The 22,562-nt window shown below is 35.7% G+C and overlaps 2 protein-coding genes across 4 annotated transcripts in view; both read left to right on the top strand.

Moving 5' to 3' along the window:
• LOC137624499 (uncharacterized) overlaps window positions 1-22,562 on the top strand; it is a 68,403-nt gene that overhangs the window by 21,559 nt on the left and 24,282 nt on the right. The window lies entirely within an intron of this gene.
• LOC137624500 (uncharacterized) lies at window positions 1,633-21,505 on the top strand. Of its 2 annotated transcripts, none has more exons than XM_068355310.1 (2): window positions 1,633-1,724; window positions 19,667-21,505. In XM_068355310.1, the coding sequence occupies exon 2, from the start codon at window positions 19,868-19,870 to the stop codon at window positions 20,945-20,947; it is 1,080 nt and encodes a 359-aa protein (XP_068211411.1). In that variant the 5' UTR covers window positions 1,633-1,724; window positions 19,667-19,867; the 3' UTR covers window positions 20,948-21,505. The 2 variants fall into 2 exon arrangements, with proteins under 2 accessions (XP_068211411.1, XP_068211412.1); XM_068355311.1 differs by having other exon boundaries at window positions 1,653-1,756.

Raw genomic sequence — 22,562 nt, 5'->3', positions numbered from 1 at the left:
CCCCCACAACAAAAAAATAGGATAATGTACCAATAGTATATGTCGCTTCTTGGAGGTTACCCTTCCAAGTACTGTCACATACATACCTACATACATACACGCACACACACACACACACACACACACATATATATATATATATATATATATATATATATATATATATATATATATATAGATGAAACAACAAATTACATACATATTTCATTTATATACTGTATCATATACAGTACAATATACTGTGTGTGTGTATATATATATATATATATATATATATATATATATATATATATATATATATATATATATATATATATATATATATATACTGTATGTTCATACGCAGTCCCACTCCCTCGACCATTCATAACTTTAACACGGCATTTTCGGTAATTTGTGAGAGATTGTGGTTTCTGAGTGTATATACCTCTCGGGGTAACCCCCGTCCCCAGGGTATGACCATTACCTCTCCCCATACCCTAGAGCCGGGGAGACACTAAATAGGTAAACTTCTGATAATGCTGTTGAGCGTGACCGGAAAGATTTTATATATATATATATATATATATATATATATATATATATATATATATATATATATATATAAAACTATTTGCTAGTAGGCCTATAGTAGATATAAGAATAGGAAGATATAATCTGCTGAAAAGGTTAACGGATGAACTTCGGTATTTCGAGGCGAACACGGGGTACAAAATTTAGAAACAATATATTTAAGAAGTGTAAAACAGGAAATTCTACAAATATTGGGATAGAACCGAAAGATGGTTTAAAAGAACACATTTGCTATGCATCAAGGGCACAAGGGGTTTTGTTGTTAAAGAATGAATGTGATATAGAATCTGTTTTCTTTCCTCTTGAAAGCCACCCCATATCAATGGACAGCTAATTTAGAAAAAAAAAAGAAAAAAAGTTTAAGTTGTAGCGATGATTTGTGACATTGAAATAGACACGTGACCCTTGAATATAACTTTCCATAAAAACAAAAACAAAATATTCTTCAATCACTAGTATCATCATTAGTCATGATGTGTACACATTCTTCACGAACACGACACATGGACATGATTTTGACAGACAAACTAACCTCTCAGATCACAGTGATGTAGAGGTTCTAACAAAGTATTAATAAACAAAATTAAACCTATAACCATTAACAGAAACTATTATGCAAAAAGAGGAATAGATACAAGTGAGGAGAGAGTGGTGTAGGTTTAGTTAATCGTATCCTCTCATGCAAGGATGAATTAACATCAATCAATCGTGCTATAAACGGCAACACATGTTAAGAGATGGAGGCGTTACTTGACTAAGTAACGGTTACTAAGGGTCACGTCAACAACTACTGTATGATCTTTTCATTCGCGTTCGGCTCCGGTCCACCACGACGGAGAGGCGTATTAACATCCTTTTGGTTCACTATTTTAAATTGTTAGTCTTCGAAAAAACCTTACAGAAACGGTATTTTCTCTTGGCATTAAGCTGGAACATACAATTAATATTTCAAGAACGTATGGTTTAGTGAATCTCGTACAGCGTGAAACAGATAAACAAGTAAGCTGCCTCTCAGCATTGCGTACAGTACGTGTATCATACATTCAAGTTATTATCTTTGTTCTGCCCAACAGGCAGCCGCAACAGTGCAACTTTGCAAGTGCCATTATTGTTCTAGCAGCTATAGTGTCGTGACAGGCTTACTCCTTAAAGTGATAATAGTGGCCATCGAAAGGCTATTTTGGTTAATTTTGTGTTTCTTACTTGAACGTTATAAGACTGTGAACATTAATTCTCGTCTATTTCCATAGTGCAATACCGTGAAGATTAACTTTACATGGCGGGAAGGAATCTATTACTAACACGAGTCACTAGTGATGTTATTTTGGTTAATTGTGAATTGAAAAACAGCTCATAATGTTATTGAGCAATGGTTGTGTTATGAACACTCGAATAGCCAGTGAATTAAAATTTATATAACTTAAAATTATTTAAAATAACTGGGAGAAAATATAGTCATACCACTTGAAAGACGGAAGCGCTTATGAGACCATAATTCGTTTATGGATAACTTTTAAAAATGTTACAATTCTATTTTACAATATCCTTTATAAAGATAAGAGCTGCTACTGGTGTATTTGAGGGTGATTTGAATTTTTTTTTTTTTTCAGATTAATGGCTTTTAGATTTTAAAGATTTGACTGAAAAAAAATTAAATTTAAAATTGAAACAAGGAAGCAAACCTTATGTAGTATTTCCCACCTAAATTAGGTCAAATTAAATTAAAACTTAAAATACCAAGTCAAAGACAAACCCTCCATCAAGGATGACTGTAGACGCGCTTATTTAAAAAAAAAAAAAAATAAGACGCTTATAATTTTTGCAATAATAACATCAAATTTAACTTCAAATAACCATATACTCGGTTATGAGCTGTTACTCAGTGTTAATGTTTCAATTGAAAAGGAGTACGATTTGATCATAAAAGAAACCCTTTCTGGTGCATACAACCTAAAAAAACATATGAGGTGGGCTACACTAGAATACGTATTCTATGTTGTAGACTGAACCGTATTTTTTCAATTTTACTTATAAAGACTGCTGATTTCTTAACTGCTTCCCTAGGTTGTCTTATGTTATAAAGACCACCGATTTCTTAGCTTCTCTCCTAGGTTGTCTTTTTTATGAAAATACTGATTTCTTAGCTTCTCTCCTAGGTTATCTTATGTTATAAAGACCACTGATTTCTTAGCTTCTCTCCTAGGTTGTCTTTTTTATGAAAATACTGATTTCTTAGCTTCTCTCCTAAGTTGTCTATTTGATAAAGACCGCTGATTTCATAGCTCCTCTCCTAGGTTGCCTTATTTTATAAAGACCGCTGATTTCATAGCTCCTCTCCTAGGTTGCCTTATTTCATAAAGACCGCTGATTTCATAGCTCCTCTCATAGGTTGCCTTATTTTATTAAGACCGCTGATTTCTAAGCTTCTCTCCTATATTGTCTTATTTTATGAAAACTACTGATTTCCTAGCTTGTCTCATAGGTTATCTATTTTATAAACCGCCGATTTCTTTAGATTCTTTGTCAGGTTGTCTATTTTACAAAGGCCGCTGATTTCTTAGCTCATTTCCTAGGTTGTCTTGTTTTATAAAGATTGCTGATTTATTACCTCCTACCCGAGTTTGTCTGTTATTTTATAAAGGCCGCTGATTTTTTTAGCTGCTCACCGACGTTGTCTGCTATTTTATAAGGACCACCAATTTCTTAGCTTCTCTCCTAGGCTTTCTTATTTTATAAAGACCACTGATTTCTCAGCTCTCCAGGTTGTCTATTTTACAAAGACCTCTAACTTCTTAGCTAATCTCTTAGATTGTCTATTTTATAAAGACCGCTAATTTATTAGCTCTTCTAATAGGTTGTCTATTCTAAAAAGACTGTTAATTTCTTAGCTCTTCTCCTAGGTTGTCTATTTTGATAAGACCGATGATTTCTCAGCTCCTTTCCAAGGTTGCCTTATTTAAAAAGATCGCTGACTTCTTAGCTCTTCTCCTAGGTGTCTTTTATATAGACCGATGATTTCTTAGCTCTTCTAGGTGTCTTTTATAAAGATCAATGATTTCTTAGCTCCTCTCCTAGGTTGGCTATTTTGATAAGACCGCTGATTTCTTAGCTTCTCTCCAAAGTTGTCTTATTTCATGAAAACTACTGATTTCTTAGTTTTTCTCCTAGGTTGTTTATATGATAAAACCACTGATTTCTTAGCTTCTCTCCTAGGTTGTCTTATTTTATAAAGACCGCTGATTTCTTAGTGCCTCTCTTAGTTTGCCTTATTTTATAAAGACCGCTGATTTCTTAGCTTCTCTCCTAGGTTGTCTTATTTTATAAAGACCACTGATTTCTTAGCTTCTCTCCTAGGTTGTCTTATTTTATAAAGACCACTTATTTCTTAGCTTCTCTCCTAGGTTGTCTTATTTTATAAGACCGCTGATTTCATAGTGCCTCTCTTAGTTTGCCTTATTTTATAAAGACCGCTGATTTCTTAGCTTCTCTCCTAGGTTGTCTTATTTTATAAAGACCACTGATTTCTTAGCTTCTCTCCTAGGTTGTCTTATTTTATAAAGACCGCTGATTTATTAGCGCCCCTCGTAGGTTGTCTTGTCTTATTTTATTAAGACCGCTGATTTCTTTGCTCTTCTCCTAGGCTGTCTATTTTATAAAGGGCTTAGCTCCTCTCATAGGTTGTCTATTTTATAAAGACTGCTGATTTCTTTGCTCTTCTCCTATGTTGTCTATTTTATAAAGGGCTTAGCTCTTCTCATAGGTTGTCTATTTTATAATGATTGCTGATTTCTTTGCTCTTCTCCTAGGCTGTCTATTTTATAAAGGGCTTAGCTCCTCTCATAGGTTGTCTATTTTATAAAGACTGCTGATTTCTTTGCTCTTCTCCTATGTTGTCTATTTTATAAAGGCTGCTGATTTCTTTGCTCTTCTCCTAGGCTGTCTATTTTATAAAGGCTGCTGATTTCTTTGCTCTTCTCCTAGGTTGTCTATTTTATAAAGGGCTTAGCTCCTCTCATAGGTTGTCTATTTTATAATGACTGCTGATTTCTTTGCTCTTCTCCTATGTTGTCTATTTTATAAAGGGCTTAGCTCCTCTCATAGGTTGTCTATTTTATAATGACTGCAGATTTCTTTGCTCTTCTCCTAGGCTGTCTATTTTATAAAGGGCTTAGCTCCTCTCATAGGTTATCTATTTTATAAAGACTGCTGATTTCTTTGCTCTTCTCCTATGTTGTCTATTTTATAAAGACTGCTGATTTCTTTGCTCTTCTCCTAGGCTGTCTATTTTATAAAGGGCTTAGCTCCTCTCATAGGTTGTCTATTTTATAAAGACTGCTGATTTCTTTGCTCTTCTCCTATGTTGTCTATTTTATAAAGGGCTTAGCTCCTCTCATAGGTTGTCTATTTTATAATGACTGCTGATTTCTTTGCTCTTCTCCTAGGCTGTCTATTTTATAAAGGGCTTAGCTCCTCTCATAGGTTGTCTATTTTATAAAGACTGCTGATTTCTTTGCTCTTCTCCTAGGTTGTCTATTTTATAAAGACTGCTGATTTCTTTGCTCTTCTCCTAGGTTGTCTATTTTATAAAGGCTGCTGATTTCTTTGCTCTTCTCCTAGGTTGTCTATTTTATAAAGGCTGCTGATTTCTTTGCTCTTTCCTAGGTTGTCTATTTTATAAAGGCTGCTGATTTCTTTGCTCATCTCCTAGGCTGTCTATTTTATAAAGGCTGCTCATTTCTTTGCTCTTCTCCTAGGCTGTCTATTTTATAAAGGGCTTAGCTCCTCTCATAGGTTGTCTATTTTATAAAGACTGCTAATTTCTTTGCTCTCTTCTCCTAGGCTGTCTATTTTATAAAGGCTGCTGATTTCTTTTCTCTTCTCCTAGGCTGTCTATTTTATAAAGGCTGCTGATTTCTTTGTTCTTCTCCTAGGTTGTCTATTTTATAAAGGCTGCTGATTTCTTTGCTCTTCTCCTAGGTTGTCTATTTTATAAAGGGCTTAGCTCCTCTCATAGGTTGTCTATTTTATAAAGGCTGCTGATTTCTTTGCTCTTCTCCTATGTTGTCTATTTTATAAAGACTGCTGATTTCTTTGCTCTTCTCCTAGGTGTCTATCTTATAAAGGCTGCTGATTTCTTTGCTATTCTCCTAGGTTGTCTATTTTATTAAGGCTGCTGATTTTTTTGCTCTTCTCCTAGGATGTGTATTTTATAAAGGCTGCTGATTTCTTTGCTCTTCTCCTAAGCTGTCTATTTTATAAAGGCTGCTGATTTCTTTGCTCTTCTCCTAGGCTGTCTATTTAATAAAGGCTGCTAATTTCTTTGCTCTTCTCCTAGGTGTCTATTTTATAAAGGCTGCTGATTTCTTTGCTCTTCTCCTAGGCTGTCTATTTTATAAAGGCTGCTGATTTCTTTGCTCTTCTCCTAGGTTGTCTATTTTATAAAGGGCTTAGCTCCTCTCATAGGTTGTCTATTTTATAAAGACTGCTGATTTCTTTGCTCTTCTCCTAGGTGTCTATTTTATAAAGGCTGCTGATTTCTTTGCTCTTCTCCTAGGCTGTCTATTTTATAAAGGCTGCTGATTTCTTTGCTCTTCTCCTAGGCTGTCTATTTTATAAAGGCTGCTGATTTCTTTGCGCTTCTCCTAGGCTGTCTATTTTATAAAGGCTGCTGATTTCTTTGCTCTTCTCCTAGGCTGTCTATTTTATAAAGGCTGCTGATTTCTTTGCTCTTCTCCTAGGCTGTCTATTTTATAAAGGCTGCTGATTTCTTTGCTCTTCTCCTAGGCTGTCTATTTTATAAAGGCTGCTGATTTCTTTGCTCTTCTCCTAGGTTGTCTATTTTATAAAGGCTGCTGATTTCTTTGCTCTTCTCCTAGGTTGTCTATTTTATAAAGGCTGCTGATTTCTTTGCTCTTCTCCTAGGTTGTCTATTTTATAAAGGCTGCTGATTTCTTTGCTCTTCTCCTATGTTGTCTATTTTAAAAAGGCTGCTGATTTCTTTGCTCTTCTCCTAGGCTGTCTATTTTATAAAGGCTGCTGATTTCTTTGCTCTTCTCCTAGGTTGTCTATTTTATAAAGGGCTTAGCTCCTCCCTTAGGTTGTCTATTTTATAAAGACCTCCGATTTCTTAGCTCCTATTCTAGGTTGTGTATTTTATAAAGGGCTTAGCTCCTCTCCTAGGTTGTCAATTTTACAAAGGCTGCTGATTTCTTAACTCCTATTCTAGGTTGTCTATTTTATAAAGGGCTTAGCTCCTCTCCTAGGTTGTCTATTTTATAAAGACCTCCGATTTCTTAGCTCCTATTCTAGGTTGTGTATTTTATAAAGGGCTTAGCTCCTCTCCTAGGTTGTCAATTTTAAAAAGGCTGCTCATTTCTTAACTCCTATTCTAGGTTGTCTATTTTGTAAAGGGCTTAGCTCCTCTCTTAGGTTGTCTATTTTATAAAGGGCTTAGCTCCTCTCCTAGGTTGTCTATTTTATAAAGACCTCCGATTTCTTAGCTCCTATTCTAGGTTGTGTATTTTATAAAGGGCTTAGCTCCTCTCCTAGGTTGTCAATTTTACAAAGGGCTTAGCTCCTCTCCTAGGTTGTCTATTTTATAAAGACCTCCGATTTCTTAGCTCCTATTCTAGGTTGTGTATTTTATAAAGGGCTTAGCTCCTCTCCTAGGTTGTCAATTTTACAAAGGCTGCTGATTTCTTAACTCCTATTCTAGGTTGTCTATTTTGTAAAGGGCTTAGCTCCTCTCTTAGGTTGTCTATTTTATAAAGGGCTTAGCTCCTCTCCTAGGTTGTCTATTTTATAAAGACCTCCGATTTCTTAGCTCCTATTCTAGGTTGTGTATTTTATAAAGGGCTTAGCTCCTCTCCTAGGTTGTCAATTTTAAAAAGGCTGCTGATTTCTTAACTCCTATTCTAGGTTGTCTATTTTGTAAAGGGCTTAGCTCCTCTCCTAGGTTGTCTATTTTATAAAGGGCTTAGCTCCTCTCCTAGGTTGTCTATTTTATAAAGGCTGCTGATTTCTTAGCTCCTATTCTAGGTTGTGTATTTTATAAAGGGCTTAGCTCCCCTCCTAGGTTGTCAATTTTACAAAGGCTGCTGATTTCTTAACTCCTATTCTAGGTTGTCTATTTTGTAAAAGGCTTAGCTCCTCTCCTAGGTTGTCTATTTTATAAAGGGCTTAGCTCCTCTCCTAGGTTGTCTATTTTATAAAGGCTGCTGATTTCTTTGCTCTTCTCCTAGGCTGTCTATTTTATAAAGGCTGCTGATTTCTTTGCTCTTCTCCTATGTTGTCTATTTTATAAAGGCTGCTGATTTCTTTGCTCTTCTCCTAGGTTGTCTATTTTATAAAGGCTGCTGATTTCTTTGCTCTTCTCCTAGGTGTCTAGTTTATAAAGGCTGCTGATTTCTTTGCTCTTCTCCTAGGTTGTCTATTTTATAAAGGCTGCTGATTTCTTTGCTCTTCTCCTATGTTGTCTATTTCATAAAGGCTGCTGATTTCTTTGCTCTTCTCCTAGGTGTCTATTTTATAAAGGCTGCTTATTTCTTTGCTCTTCTCCTAGGTTGTCTATTTTATTAAGGCTGCTGATTTCTTTGCTCTTCTCCTAGGATGTCTATTTTATAAAGGCTACTGATTTCTTTGCTCTTCTCCTAAGCTGTCTATTTTATAAAGGCTGCTGATTTCTTTGCTCTTCTCCTAGGCTGTCTATTTTACAAAGGCTGCTGATTTCTTTGCTCTTCTCCTAGGCTGTCTATTTTATAAAGACTGCTGATTTCTTTGCTCTTCTCCTAGGTTGTCTATTTTATAAAGGCTGCTGATTTCTTTGCTCTTCTCCTAGGTTGTCTATTTTATAAAGGGCTTAGCTCCTCTCATACGTTGTCTATTTTATAAAGACTGCTGATTTCTTTGCTCTTCTCCTAGGCTGTCTATTTTTATAAAGGCTGCTGATTTCTTTGCTCTTCTCCTAGGCTGTCTATTTTATAAAGGCTGCTGATTTCTTTGCTCTTCTCCTATGTTGTCTATTTTATAAAGGCTGCTGATTTCTTTGCTCTTCTCCTAGGTTGTCTATTTTATAAAGGCTGCTGATTTCTTTGCTCTTCTCCTAGGTGTCTATTTTATAAAGGCTGCTGATTTCTTTGCTTTTCTCCTAGGTTGTCTATTTTATAAAGGCTGCTGATTGCTTTGCTCTTCTCCTAGGTTGTCTATTTTATAAAGGCTGCTGATTTCTTTGCTCTTCTCCTAGGTTGTCTATTTTATAAAGGCTGCTGATTTCTTTGCTCTTCTCCTAGGTTGTCTATTTTATAAAGGCTGCTGATTTCTTTGCTCTTCTCCTATGTTGTCTATTTTTATAAAGGCTGCTGATTTCTTTGATCTTCTCCTAGGCTGTCTATTTTATAAAGGCTGCTGATTTCTTTGCTCTTCTCCTAGGTTGTCTATTTTATAAAGGGCTTAGCTCCTCCCTTAGGTTGTCTATTTTATAAAGACCTCCGATTTCTTAGCTCCTATTCTAGGTTGTGTATTTTATAAAGGGCTTAGCTCCTCTCCTAGGTTGTCAATTTTACAAAGGCTGCTGATTTCTTAACTCCTATTCTAGGTTGTCTATTTTGTAAAGGGCTTAGCTCCTCTCTTAGGTTGTCTATTTTATAAAGGGCTTAGCTCCTCTCCTAGGTTGTCTATTTTATAAAGACCTCCGATTTCTTAGCTCCTATTCTAGGTTGTGTATTTTATAAAGGGCTTAGCTCCTCTCCTAGGTTGTCAATTTTAAAAAGGCTGCTGATTTCTTAACTCCTATTCTAGGTTGTCTATTTTGTAAAGGGTTTAGCTCCTCTCCTAGGTTGTCTATTTTATAAAGGGCTTAGCTCCTCTCCTAGGTTGTCTATTTTATAAAGGCTGCTGATTTCATAGCTCCTATTCTAGGTTGTGTATTTTATAAAGGGCTTAGCTCCTCTCCTAGATTGTCAATTTTACAAAGGCTGCTGATTTCTTAACTCCTATTCTAGGTTGTCTATTTTGTAAAAGGCTTAGCTCCTCCCTAGGTTGTCTATTTTATAAAGGGCTTAGCTCCTCTCCTAGGTTGTCTATTTTATAAAGGCTGCTGATTTCTTTGCTCTTCTCCTAGGCTGTCTACTTTATAAAGGCTGCTGATTTCTTTGCTCTTCTCCTATGTTGTCTATTTTATAAAGGCTGCTGATTTCTTTGCTCTTCTCCTAGGTTGTCTATTTTATAAAGGCTGCTGATTTCTTTGCTCTTCTCCTAGGTGTCTAGTTTATAAAGGCTGCTGATTTCTTTGCTCTTCTCCTAGGTTGTCTATTTTATAAAGGCTGCTGATTTCTTTGCTCTTCTCCTATGTTGTCTATTTCATAAAGGCTGCTGATTTCTTTGCTCTTCTCCTAGGTGTCTATTTTATAAAGGCTGCTTATTTCTTTGCTCTTCTCCTAGGTTGTCTATTTTATTAAGGCTACTGATTTCTTTGCTCTTCTCCTAAGCTGTCTATTTTATAAAGGCTGCTGATTTCTTTGCTCTTCTCCTAGGCTGTCTATTTTACAAAGGCTGCTGATTTCTTTGCTCTTCTCCTAGGCTGTCTATTTTATAAAGACTGCTGATTTCTTTGCTCTTCTCCTAGGTTGTCTATTTTATAAAGGCTGCTGATTTCTTTGCTCTTCTCCTAGGTTGTCTATTTTATTAAGGGCTTAGCTCCTCTCATACGTTGTCTATTTTATAAAGACTGCTGATTTCTTTGCTCTTCTCCTAGGCTGTCTATTTTATAAAGGCTGCTGATTTCTTTGCTCTTCTCCTAGGCTGTCTATTTTATAAAGGCTGCTGATTTCTTTGCTCTTCTCCTATGTTGTCTATTTTATAAAGGCTGCTGATTTCTTTGCTCTTCTCCTAGGTTGTCTATTTTATAAAGGCTGCTGATTTCTTTGCTCTTCTCCTAGGTGTCTATTTTATAAAGGCTGCTAATTTCTTTGCTCTTCTCCTAGGTTGTCTATTTTATAAAGGCTGCTGATTGCTTTGCTCTTCTCCTAGGTTGTCTATTTTATAAAGGCTGCTGATTTCTTTGCTCTTCTCCTAGGTTGTCTATTTTATAAAGGCTGCTGATTTCTTTGCTCTTCTCCTAGGTTGTCTAATTTATAAAGGCTGCTGATTTCTTTGCTCTTCTCCTAGGTTGTCTATTTTATAAAGGCTGCTGATTTCTTTGCTCTTCTCGTATGTTGTCTATTTTATAAAGGCTGCTGATTTCTTTGATCTTCTCCTAGGCTGTCTATTTTATAAAGGCTGCTGATTTCTTTGCTCTTCTCCTAGGTTGTCTATTTTATAAAGGGCTTAGCTCCTCCCTTAGGTTGTCTATTTTATAAAGACCTCCGATTTCTTAGCTCCTATTCTAGGTTGTGTATTTTATAAAGGGCTTAGCTCCTCTCCTAGGTTGTCAATTTTACAAAGGCTGCTGATTTCTTAACTCCTATTCTAGGTTGTCTATTTTGTAAAGGGCTTAGCTCCTCTCTTAGGTTGTCTATTTTATAAAGGGCTTAGCTCCTCTCCTAGGTTGTCTATTTTATAAAGACCTCCGATTTCTTAGCTCCTATTTTAGGTTGTGTATTTTATAAAGGGTTTAGCTCCTCTCCTAGGTTGTCAATTTTAAAAAGGCTGCTGATTTCTTAACTCCTATTCTAGGTTGTCTATTTTGTAAAGGGCTTAGCTCCTCTCTAAGGTTGTCTATTTTATAAAGGGCTTAGCTCCTCTCCTAGGTTGTCTATTTTATAAAGACCTCCGATTTCTTAGCTCCTATTCTAGGTTGTGTATTTTATAAAGGGCTTAGCTCTTCTCCTAGGTTGTCAATTTTACAAAGGCTGCCGATTTCTTAACTCCTATTCTAGGTTGTCTATTTTGTAAAGGGCTTAGCTCCTCTCTTAGGTTGTCTATTTTATAAAGGGCTTAGCTCCTCTCCTAGGTTGTCTATTTTATAAAGACCTCCGATTTCTTAGCTCCTATTCTAGGTTGTGTATTTTATAAAGGGCTTAGCTCCTCTCCTAGGTTGTCAATTTTACAAAGGCTGCTGATTTCTTAACTCCTATTCTAGGTTGTCTATTTTGTAAAGGGCTTAGCTCCTCTCTTAGGTTGTCTATTTTATAAAGGGCTTAGCTCCTCTCCTAGGTTGTCTATTTTATAAAGACCTCCGATTTCTTAGCTCCTATTCTAGGTTGTGTATTTTATAAAGGGCTTAGCTCCTCTCCTAGGTTGTCTATTTTATAAAGACTGCTGATTTCTTTGCTCTTCTCCTAGGTTGTCTATTTTATAAAGGCTGCTGATTTCTTTGCTCTTCTCCTAGGTTGTCTATTTTATAAAGGGCTTAGCTCCTCTCATACGTTGTCTATTTTATAAAGACTGCTGATTTCTTTGCTCTTCTCCTAGGCTGTCTATTTTTATAAAGGCTGCTGATTTCTTTGCTCTTCTCCTAGGCTGTCTATTTTATAAAGGCTGCTGATTTCTTTGCTCTTCTCCTATGTTGTCTATTTTATAAAGGCTGCTGATTTCTTTGCTCTTCTCCTAGGTTGTCTATTTTATAAAGGCTGCTGATTTCTTTGCTCTTCTCCTAGGTGTCTATTTTATAAAGGCTGCTGATTTCTTTGCTTTTCTCCTAGGTTGTCTATTTTATAAAGGCTGCTGATTGCTTTGCTCTTCTCCTAGGTTGTCTATTTTATAAAGGCTGCTGATTTCTTTGCTCTTCTCCTAGGTTGTCTATTTTATAAAGGCTGCTGATTTCTTTGCTCTTCTCCTAGGTTGTCTAATTTATAAAGGCTGCTGATTTCTTTGCTCTTCTCCTAGGTTGTCTATTTTATAAAGGCTGCTGATTTCTTTGCTCTTCTCCTATGTTGTCTATTTTTATAAAGGCTGCTGATTTCTTTGATCTTCTCCTAGGCTGTCTATTTTATAAAGGCTGCTGATTTCTTTGCTCTTCTCCTAGGTTGTCTATTTTATAAAGGGCTTAGCTCCTCCCTTAGGTTGTCTATTTTATAAAAACCTCCGATTTCTTAGCTCCTATTCTAGGTTGTGTATTTTATAAAGGGCTTAGCTCCTCTCCTAGGTTGTCAATTTTACAAAGGCTGCTGATTTCTTAACTCCTATTCTAGGTTGTCTATTTTGTAAAGGGCTTAGCTCCTCTCTTAGGTTGTCTATTTTATAAAGGGCTTAGCTCCTCTCCTAGGTTGTCTATTTTATAAAGACCTGCGATTTCTTAGCTCATATTCTAGGTTGTGTATTTTATAAAGGGCTTAGCTCCTCTCCTAGGTTGTCAATTTTAAAAAGGCTGCTGATTTCTTAACTCCTATTCTAGGTTGTCTATTTTGTAAAGGGTTTAGCTCCTCTCCTAGGTTGTCTATTTTATAAAGGGCTTAGCTCCTCTCCTAGGTTGTCTATTTTATAAAGGCTGCTGATTTCATAGCTCCTATTCTAGGTTGTGTATTTTATAAAGGGCTTAGCTCCTCTCCTAGGTTGTCAATTTTACAAAGGCTGCTGATTTCTTAACTCCTATTCTAGGTTGTCTATTTTGTAAAAGGCTTAGCTCCTCCCTAGGTTGTCTATTTTATAAAGGGCTTAGCTCCTCTCCTAGGTTGTCTATTTTATAAAGGCTGCTGATTTCTTTGCTCTTCTCCTAGGCTGTCTATTTTATAAAGGCTGCTGATTTCTTTGCTCTTCTCCTATGTTGTCTATTTTATAAAGGCTGCTGATTTCTTTGCTCTTCTCCTAGGTTGTCTATTTTATAAAGGCTGCTGATTTCTTTGCTCTTCTCCTAGGTGTCTAGTTTATAAAGGCTGCTGATTTCTTTGCTCTTCTCCTAGGTTGTCTATTTTATAAAGGCTGCTGATTTCTTTGCTCTTCTCCTATGTTGTCTATTTCATAAAGGCTGCTGATTTCTTTGCTCTTCTCCTAGGTGTCTATTTTATAAAGGCTGCTTATTTCTTTGCTCTTCTCCTAGGTTGTCTATTTTATTAAGGCTACTGATTTCTTTGCTCTTCTCCTAAGCTGTCTATTTTATAAAGGCTGCTGATTTCTTTGCTCTTCTCCTAGGCTGTCTATTTTACAAAGGCTGCTGATTTCTTTGCTCTTCTCCTAGGCTGTCTATTTTATAAAGACTGCTGATTTCTTTGCTCTTCTCCTAGGTTGTCTATTTTATAAAGGCTGCTGATTTCTTTGCTCTTCTCCTAGGTTGTCTATTTTATTAAGGGCTTAGCTCCTCTCATACGTTGTCTATTTTATAAAGACTGCTGATTTCTTTGCTCTTCTCCTAGGCTGTCTATTTTATAAAGGCTGCTGATTTCTTTGCTCTTCTCCTAGGCTGTCTATTTTATAAAGGCTGCTGATTTCTTTGCTCTTCTCCTATGTTGTCTATTTTATAAAGGCTGCTGATTTCTTTGCTCTTCTCCTAGGTTGTCTATTTTATAAAGGCTGCTGATTTCTTTGCTCTTCTCCTAGGTGTCTATTTTATAAAGGCTGCTAATTTCTTTGCTCTTCTCCTAGGTTGTCTATTTTATAAAGGCTGCTGATTGCTTTGCTCTTCTCCTAGGTTGTCTATTTTATAAAGGCTGCTGATTTCTTTGCTCTTCTCCTAGGTTGTCTATTTTATAAAGGCTGCTGATTTCTTTGCTCTTCTCCTAGGTTGTCTAATTTATAAAGGCTGCTGATTTCTTTGCTCTTCTCCTAGGTTGTCTATTTTATAAAGGCTGCTGATTTCTTTGCTCTTCTCGTATGTTGTCTATTTTATAAAGGCTGCTGATTTCTTTGATCTTCTCCTAGGCTGTCTATTTTATAAAGGCTGCTGATTTCTTTGCTCTTCTCCTAGGTTGTCTATTTTATAAAGGGCTTAGCTCCTCCCTTAGGTTGTCTATTTTATAAAGACCTCCGATTTCTTAGCTCCTATTCTAGGTTGTGTATTTTATAAAGGGCTTAGCTCCTCTCCTAGGTTGTCAATTTTACAAAGGCTGCTGATTTCTTAACTCCTATTCTAGGTTGTCTATTTTGTAAAGGGCTTAGCTCCTCTCTTAGGTTGTCTATTTTATAAAGGGCTTAGCTCCTCTCCTAGGTTGTCTATTTTATAAAGACCTCCGATTTCTTAGCTCCTATTTTAGGTTGTGTATTTTATAAAGGGTTTAGCTCCTCTCCTAGGTTGTCAATTTTAAAAAGGCTGCTGATTTCTTAACTCCTATTCTAGGTTGTCTATTTTGTAAAGGGCTTAGCTCCTCTCTAAGGTTGTCTATTTTATAAAGGGCTTAGCTCCTCTCCTAGGTTGTCTATTTTATAAAGACCTCCGATTTCTTAGCTCCTATTCTAGGTTGTGTATTTTATAAAGGGCTTAGCTCTTCTCCTAGGTTGTCAATTTTACAAAGGCTGCCGATTTCTTAACTCCTATTCTAGGTTGTCTATTTTGTAAAGGGCTTAGCTCCTCTCTTAGGTTGTCTATTTTATAAAGGGCTTAGCTCCTCTCCTAGGTTGTCTATTTTATAAAGACCTCCGATTTCTTAGCTCCTATTCTAGGTTGTGTATTTTATAAAGGGCTTAGCTCCTCTCCTAGGTTGTCAATTTTACAAAGGCTGCTGATTTCTTAACTCCTATTCTAGGTTGTCTATTTTGTAAAGGGCTTAGCTCCTCTCTTAGGTTGTCTATTTTATAAAGGGCTTAGCTCCTCTCCTAGGTTGTCTATTTTATAAAGACCTCCGATTTCTTAGCTCCTATTCTAGGTTGTGTATTTTATAAAGGGTTTAGCTCCTCTCCTAGGTTGTCAATTTTAAAAAGGCTGCTGATTTCTTAACTCCTATTCTAGGTTGTCTATTTTGTAAAGGGCTTAGCTCCTCTCTTAGGTTGTCTATTTTATAAAGGGCTTAGCTCCTCTCCTAGGTTGTCTATTTTATAAAGACCTCCGATTTCTTAGCTCCTATTCTAGGTTGTGTATTTTATAAAGGGCTTAGCTCCTCTCCTAGGTTGTCAATTTTAAAAAGGCTGCTGATTTCTTAACTCCTATTCTAGGTTGTCTATTTTGTAAAGGGCTTAGCTCCTCTCCTAGGTTGTCTATTTTATAAAGGGCTTAGCTCCTCTCTTAGGTTATCTATTTTATAAAGGCTGCTGATTTCTTAGCTCCTATTCTAGGTTGTGTATTTTATAAAGGGCTTAGCTCCTCTCCTAGGTTGTCAATTTTACAAAGGCTGCTGATTTCTTAACTCCTATTCTAGGTTGTCTATTTTGTAAAAGGCTTAGCTCCTCTCCTAGGTTGTCTATTTTATAAAGGGCTTAGCTCCTCTCCTAGGTTGCCTATTTTATAAAGGCTGCAGATTTCTTAGCTCCTATTCTAGGTTGTGTATTTTATAAAGGGCTTAGCTCCTCTCCTAGGTTGTCTATTTTTTAAAGGGCTCAGCTCCTCTTCTAGGTTGTCTATTTTATAAAGGGCTTAGCTCCTCTCCTAGGTTGTCTATTTTATAAAGGGCTCAGCTCCTCTCCTAGGTTGTCTATTTTATAAAGGGCTTAGCTCCTCTCCTAGGTTGTCTATTTTATAAAGGGCTTAGCTCCTCTCCTAGGTTGTCTATATTATAAAGGGCTTAGCTCCTCTCCTAGGTTGTCTATTTTATAAAGGCCGCTGATTTCTTAGCTCCTCTCGTAGGTTGTTTATTTTACAAAGACCGCCGATTTCTTATCTCCTGTTAGAGCATTATTCTTTTTAGCATCCTGGTGTTTTAACTAGGGTTGTAGTTTAATTAGCTATAATAATTGTACTAGAGGTGGGGCTATGTCCCCCGTGCAACTCTTTTCCTACCCCATCCCCCTTACGCTACTGCATTCTTAGCTTACCCTAAGACAAATCAGAACCCTGTATTTAATTCTCAACCACTCTCCGCAGGGAAACTTTTTGTAACCACTTCCTAGTTTAACTCTTCCTTAAAACTTGCTTCTGTCAATTAACATCATCCAAACAGTTAAAATAAACACACTCTTAACAGTTTTCTTTCTGTCCCCTCCAAAGAGAAATGTCCACTTGTTGGGGATGATATTCATAAGCACATCTTGTCTAATCGAGTATCAAAGTATATCAGTTTTGAATATGTCGTAGTAGAGGTAGCAGCTAGAATTAGTAGGGCGGGCCTATTATAGGATGAGTGAAGGTAGGAAGATTGCCAACAAAAACGTTTCAGTGAAATAGCTACCATTGCTAATAATACAGAAAATGAAAAATCAGAGATGGGCAAGACCACCAGTCAGGAAATTTATGAACTATGCTCAGGAGCTTCTCGTGTCTGTGTATTTTTAGCAAAAAGTGATGAGTTGTGTCTGACTTGGCGTTATTGGGTTATAAACAGAAGGTTCAAAGATATCGATTCCATTAAGTCATTTCCAAATGCCTAACTAATCTTTCATTTACAAAAAAAAAAAAAAAATATTGAAGTTTTTCTTCTCAATACCAAATCAGTTTTGTATCATCTGTACAGATTTCCATGAACATCCACTGTTTTTTCTCGAAGTTTGTATCGTTTTATCCATGGAAATAATGAACAACAATGGGAATATAAAAAACCTTTTTCTCACTCTACTACTCTGATTCTATAGCAAAACTTTCACCCTTAACCCCTATCCAACAGAAAATTTTAAAAACTCCATAGCCGTTATACTGAAATAGAAAGGCCCTTAAGAAGGCAATAAGCGCATGAAACTGGAAATAGAATAGTGCATAACTTAAAATATATGTTTATAAATAATAAGAAAAATTTAGGTACAGGCCAGCCAAATTTGAAGTTGCTTTGCTATTGGACGTAGTCACTTATTTTTTATTATATCTTAAAAGGAAATTCTATATCAGTCCTTTTTTTTTTATTACCTATGTTGTTTATTATGTATGTACCATAAATCTCTCTCTCTCTCTCTCTCTCTCTCTCTCTCTCTCTCTCTCTCTCTCTCTCTCTCTCTCTCTCTGGAAAAATTTTAAAGCCATGTGAACTGTGTCCCACTATTTTTGTATGAAACCCACACATTAAGTTTCATATAAATCTCTGTTACTTCAAGAAATCATTTAAAACATACTGTATTCATCCTGATAAGGCTCGTTAATAACTCCTCAAGCTAAAATATCTCTATCACCAGTCAATTGTCTTTCATCCTCACTAAGTTTATCATAATCACTGTCAGCAGTTTCTCCCATTTTATATTTAAAAGGACTTATTTTGCCTTTAGACAGTGTTTGAATGATGCCATGCATGGCTGGTGAGCAGACGGCGGGGTATTTGTTCAGATTCACCCTCTCTCCTAAAATTGCGATCAAATTCTGTATGGAACAGAGCTGGGAGATAGAGTTGCCAGTTGCTATATAGAAAACCAATCTTTTAAAGCTCATTTCAGCAAAAAAGCCCCATTGTCTATGGGTGGTATGCAATTCACTTTTTTTATCAAAAATTGCTATGAACAGTATTTTTAATACTGTGCTGTATTCTAAACACAACTAGTTAATTAGTTATACCACTCTAATTGTTGCTTATTTGCTTATATTATGATATTATACTGTATTCTAAACAATTTCTATTCAAAATACCACACAAATAAACTGACAATCATTATAAAAAATGCTGTACTTTGAAATTTCAATATCATTTGTTATTAAATAACACTGTATTATAACAGCACATATTCCAATACTGTAGTACTCTAATTAGACCATCGATTATAATATTTGCACTATTCTGAACAGTATTTGCTGTTTAATGACACTACAGTGTATGATTATCTAGAATACTGAGAAAACACCACTACAGTATTCTAATTATTTTGGTATTAAAAAAAATAGGCTATTCTAAACAGCAAGTGTTCATCTAGAATACTGTTCAGTATAGTACTCAAAAAAGGGCTGGTTTTACAACTATTAAATTCTAGATACCTCTGATTCTGCAAAATGCTGTATAGTATAGTACTGAACTGTATTGTAAATGACCCTTATTATCCTAGTATATACCTTTAATGACAATTTATTATTAAAAAAGTATTAAATCTATAGACAGACTAAACATGAGTGCCTTTATAGCTAGTAGGTTGGCAAGGGCACTAGCCACCCATTGAGATACTACCACTAGAGAGTTGTGGGGTCTTCTGATTGGCCAGACAGTACTACATTGGATCCTTCTCTCTCAGTTACGGTTCATTTTCCCTTTGCCTACACACACACACACACACACACACACCGAATAGTTTGGCCTATTCTTTACACAATCTCCTCTGTCATCATACACCGGACAACACTGAGATTACCAAACAATTCTTCTTACTTCACTGTAATTATTCAGTGGCAACTTTTCTCTTTGTAAGGGTAGGAGAGACTCTTTAGCTATGGTAAGCAGCTCTTCTAGGAGAAGGACACTCCAAAATCAAACCATTGTTCTCTAATCTTAAGGTAGTGCCATAGCCTCTGTACCATGGTTTTCCACACTCCAAAATCAAACCATTGTTCTCTAATCTTAAGGTAGTGCCATAGCCTCTGTACCATGGTTTTCCACTGTCTTTTGGGTTAGAGTTCTCTTGCTTTAGGGTACACATGGGCACACTATTCTATCTTATTTCTCTTCCTCTTGGTTTGTTAAAGTTTTTATAGTTTATATAGGTGATATTTATTTTAATCTTGTTGCTCTTCTTAAATAACTTTATTTTTCTTTGTTTCCTTTCCTCACTGAGCTATTTTCCCTGTTGGAGCCCCTGGGCTTATAGCATCCTGCTTTTCCAACTAGGGTTGTAGCTTATCCAGTAATAATAATAATAATAATAATAATAATATAAGTTTGTGAAAATAATACTGTAATTACAATGTCAAAATTAATGAACTTCAAAATCCTTAATGCTAAATTGCGGATTATTTTTTTATAAAGTCTAGTAGCGACTACATTAATCGTATCACATGAATTTTAAAGAAATGAACGGGAATTGGTTCACAAAATCCACTTTCGTATATTTTCATCTATAACTATAATACTGTAAATGTCTGTGCTGTTGCACAACATAAGATCAAATATACATACTGTACTTTTTAAATGTTATTGAAGAATAATTTTGGGGTTCTTTCATTATAATATTTCAGGAAGCTATAAACTAACAACAAGGGAAGTCTGGCAATTATTGGACACCATCAAATGTGAATAACAGACTGATGAACTAACCACAGTGCCATTAAAAAAAAAACTAGTTAGTTATAGCAAGGTGTACTTTATACAGTACCTATATTCTAGTTGGAGATACTTGAAAATCCAAATCCTCTAAGAGAATTTGTGCACTTTTAACAATGATGGCTGACTTTAGCAATATTGCAAGAAGCATATTGGGTAGACTGAATAGGGAGGTGGTTCCCAAAGTGGAAAAAAATGGGCAGAGAGCAGCACAATTCATAGAAAAAGTAGAAGCAGCTTTGCCACGTGGCCCTTTCGGATACAGCATCTCTTTCATTCATTGTGGCAGTGCATATGAAGGATTGGCTGTGAAAGCAAACACTGACTTTGATATAGTAGTAATGCTAAACGCCCCTTTTGAGTCTGAAAACTTCTCAGTGCGCCGTGATCCCAGCGGATTCTTCACACTCAAGTGGAAGTCTCACATCTCTAACCAATTAGCAAGTGACTGCAATGGTTTTTTAGATGCTTCAAAACTGCGACAAGACTTGTTCAGTATTATAGGTAGAGGAATCCAAAACGTCCGCATACCAAATGCAGAAATAAAGCATAGGGAACAGTTAGTTGCCCTGACTGTGGAAATTACGTATGCTACAGGAGACATAGTCATGATGGATTTTGTCCCCCAAATTGTGTTTCGCACTTGGGGCCAGTGTCCTGACTTGAGGCCCCTCCATGAACTTCCAAAATGTTTAAGGGCTTACATTGATACTTTGAACAAGAACAAATCTCCCATCATGTTCTTTTCTTTGAAAGTACCAGATGTTCACAAGTATCCTAATTCAGACCAGCTTTTCAATGTTTCCTTTGGCCTGCTAGAGAAAAAGTTTCTAGCATCCAATGTTCAGCTGCGAGACATGGTCAGACTCGTAAAACTCACAGCTCATGCGAGGAATTGGAAGAAACAGTACAAATTCCAGTCTGTGTTTGTAAAGAGGATTGCTGTTAAGTACAGTGATTCACTGAAGGATAAAACCCTAGTAGAAGGATACAAGGCCATTTTATGCTACTTGGCCGAAGAGGTAAAAAGAGGATTTATTGATGATTATTTCATCAAGGACAAAGAGATTTACCGATGGGAACCTCGGGTAGCTTCAAATTTTCATCGAGAAATTGCTCATATTACTGAGGGGAACTTTATCGAAGCTCTCCTATTGTTGGAGAAAAACTTCACAGAATTTGCCTATTCTAAATGAACCATTTGTATTGGGATTTTGGAGTTTTGTTGCGTTCTGTATTTAGCAAGACTTTAAAATCTTATTTTCCTGTTATTTGTTAGAATTTCAGTGAAAATTATGATATTCATAAACTAAGTATATTTTGCTTTCTGATATATAATCAGCAATGACACTTTAAAGGTTGTAGTGAATACAATCAAGGATTATCATTTATAATTCTAGCCTGGCTGAAATTATCTTCTAATGCTTAGATATTTTATCTGTGAACTATAGAACTAATCTTAAAGGAAACATGCAATCTTTTGCTAATTATTTTCCTGTTATGTTACAGTTAGTACAATTAGTACAATATGATCTTTTGATTTGTAAAGTTAATTGATTTTTAATGTCACCAAATTTATCTTTTGCTTATATTTTCAACGGAGGTGACGAATTTATTTGTAATTTTGTCAAATGTATCTCCTGTTTAAATGCTTTATCTCCTAACAAAGGAAGTTACCTTAAAAATTAAACAAGGATTAAATGTAACTATTTAGTTTTTCTAATCTATGAACCATAAAGCTCATCTAAATAAAAGTTGTTTTTTATGAATCGTCTGTTTAAAAATGATATACTGTACAGTATGTGACCATAAAAAGCTTACTGAATTCTTATGCCATCAAATTATTTATCTTCTATTTAGATTATTAATGAACATCCAAGCTATCAGAAAAATAATGAAAAGCTTCTTAATTTTTCCCAATAGGGCAGGGTCAAATAAAACAACCCTCAACTCATCCTGTCCCTGGGAGCAAGAAACAACTGTAATTCAATGGGTTGTCTAAAATGAAAAGGCCTATTTAGACCAATGACAATATAGGTAATACTTGAAAGCCCCTTATAAAGAGTGTGTGTGTGTGCACAGAGTGTCTGATCAGCACCACCTATTGCCAATGCGCCAAACTATACTAACTAAAAACAGCCTAAGATCCTTAACTGTATTTAAGAGGGTTTGAATGCTGTTTTTTATTCATTTATTATTCATCTAGTTTTCAAATACTTGTATTAATTTCTATTGATCAGTAAGCTACCCATATTCCTGGTTATACTTATGTATTCCTTGTTCATCATTTATTTACTTGCTATCACAGGACTCCCTTCCTTTACACAGTACAATGGTTTTACTATAAAATTCAATACTGAATACATCATATTTGTTATTACACACTAAGCTGCATATATCGACATTAAAATAGGGCTGATCCTAGTAAGACCTTTCACATATTCATAAATGGCAAATTAAAGTTAGGCTGTGTATTAAATGTATAGATATATTGCAAATATAATTTGCATCTGATATAGGATCTGTGCCAGTCTAAACTAAACTAGGAAGGACGAAGTCAAATGATGGGCAATATACAGTAGTATTTATTGACTAAGACTTGATAATAATTATATTATACTGTATAGACATAGGTTCTGGAAAAATGCTCTAGTTTTTACTGCATTTAGTATGATTTTTTGTTTCTAGAAGTATATGTTTTCACCAGTATTGGTGAAATATGATATTTTAATTATAAAATAAATTTTTGAATATACTTACCCGGTGAATATATAATAGCTGCAACTCTGCGGCTCGACAGAAAACACACTC

The sequence above is a fragment of the Palaemon carinicauda genome, chromosome 31 (assembly GCF_036898095.1).
Source record: "Palaemon carinicauda isolate YSFRI2023 chromosome 31, ASM3689809v2, whole genome shotgun sequence".
Classification (NCBI taxonomy): Eukaryota; Metazoa; Arthropoda; class Malacostraca; order Decapoda; family Palaemonidae; genus Palaemon; species Palaemon carinicauda.
The sequence above is the reverse complement of the archived record's forward strand: the minus strand, read 5'-3'. Positions and strand labels throughout refer to the sequence as shown.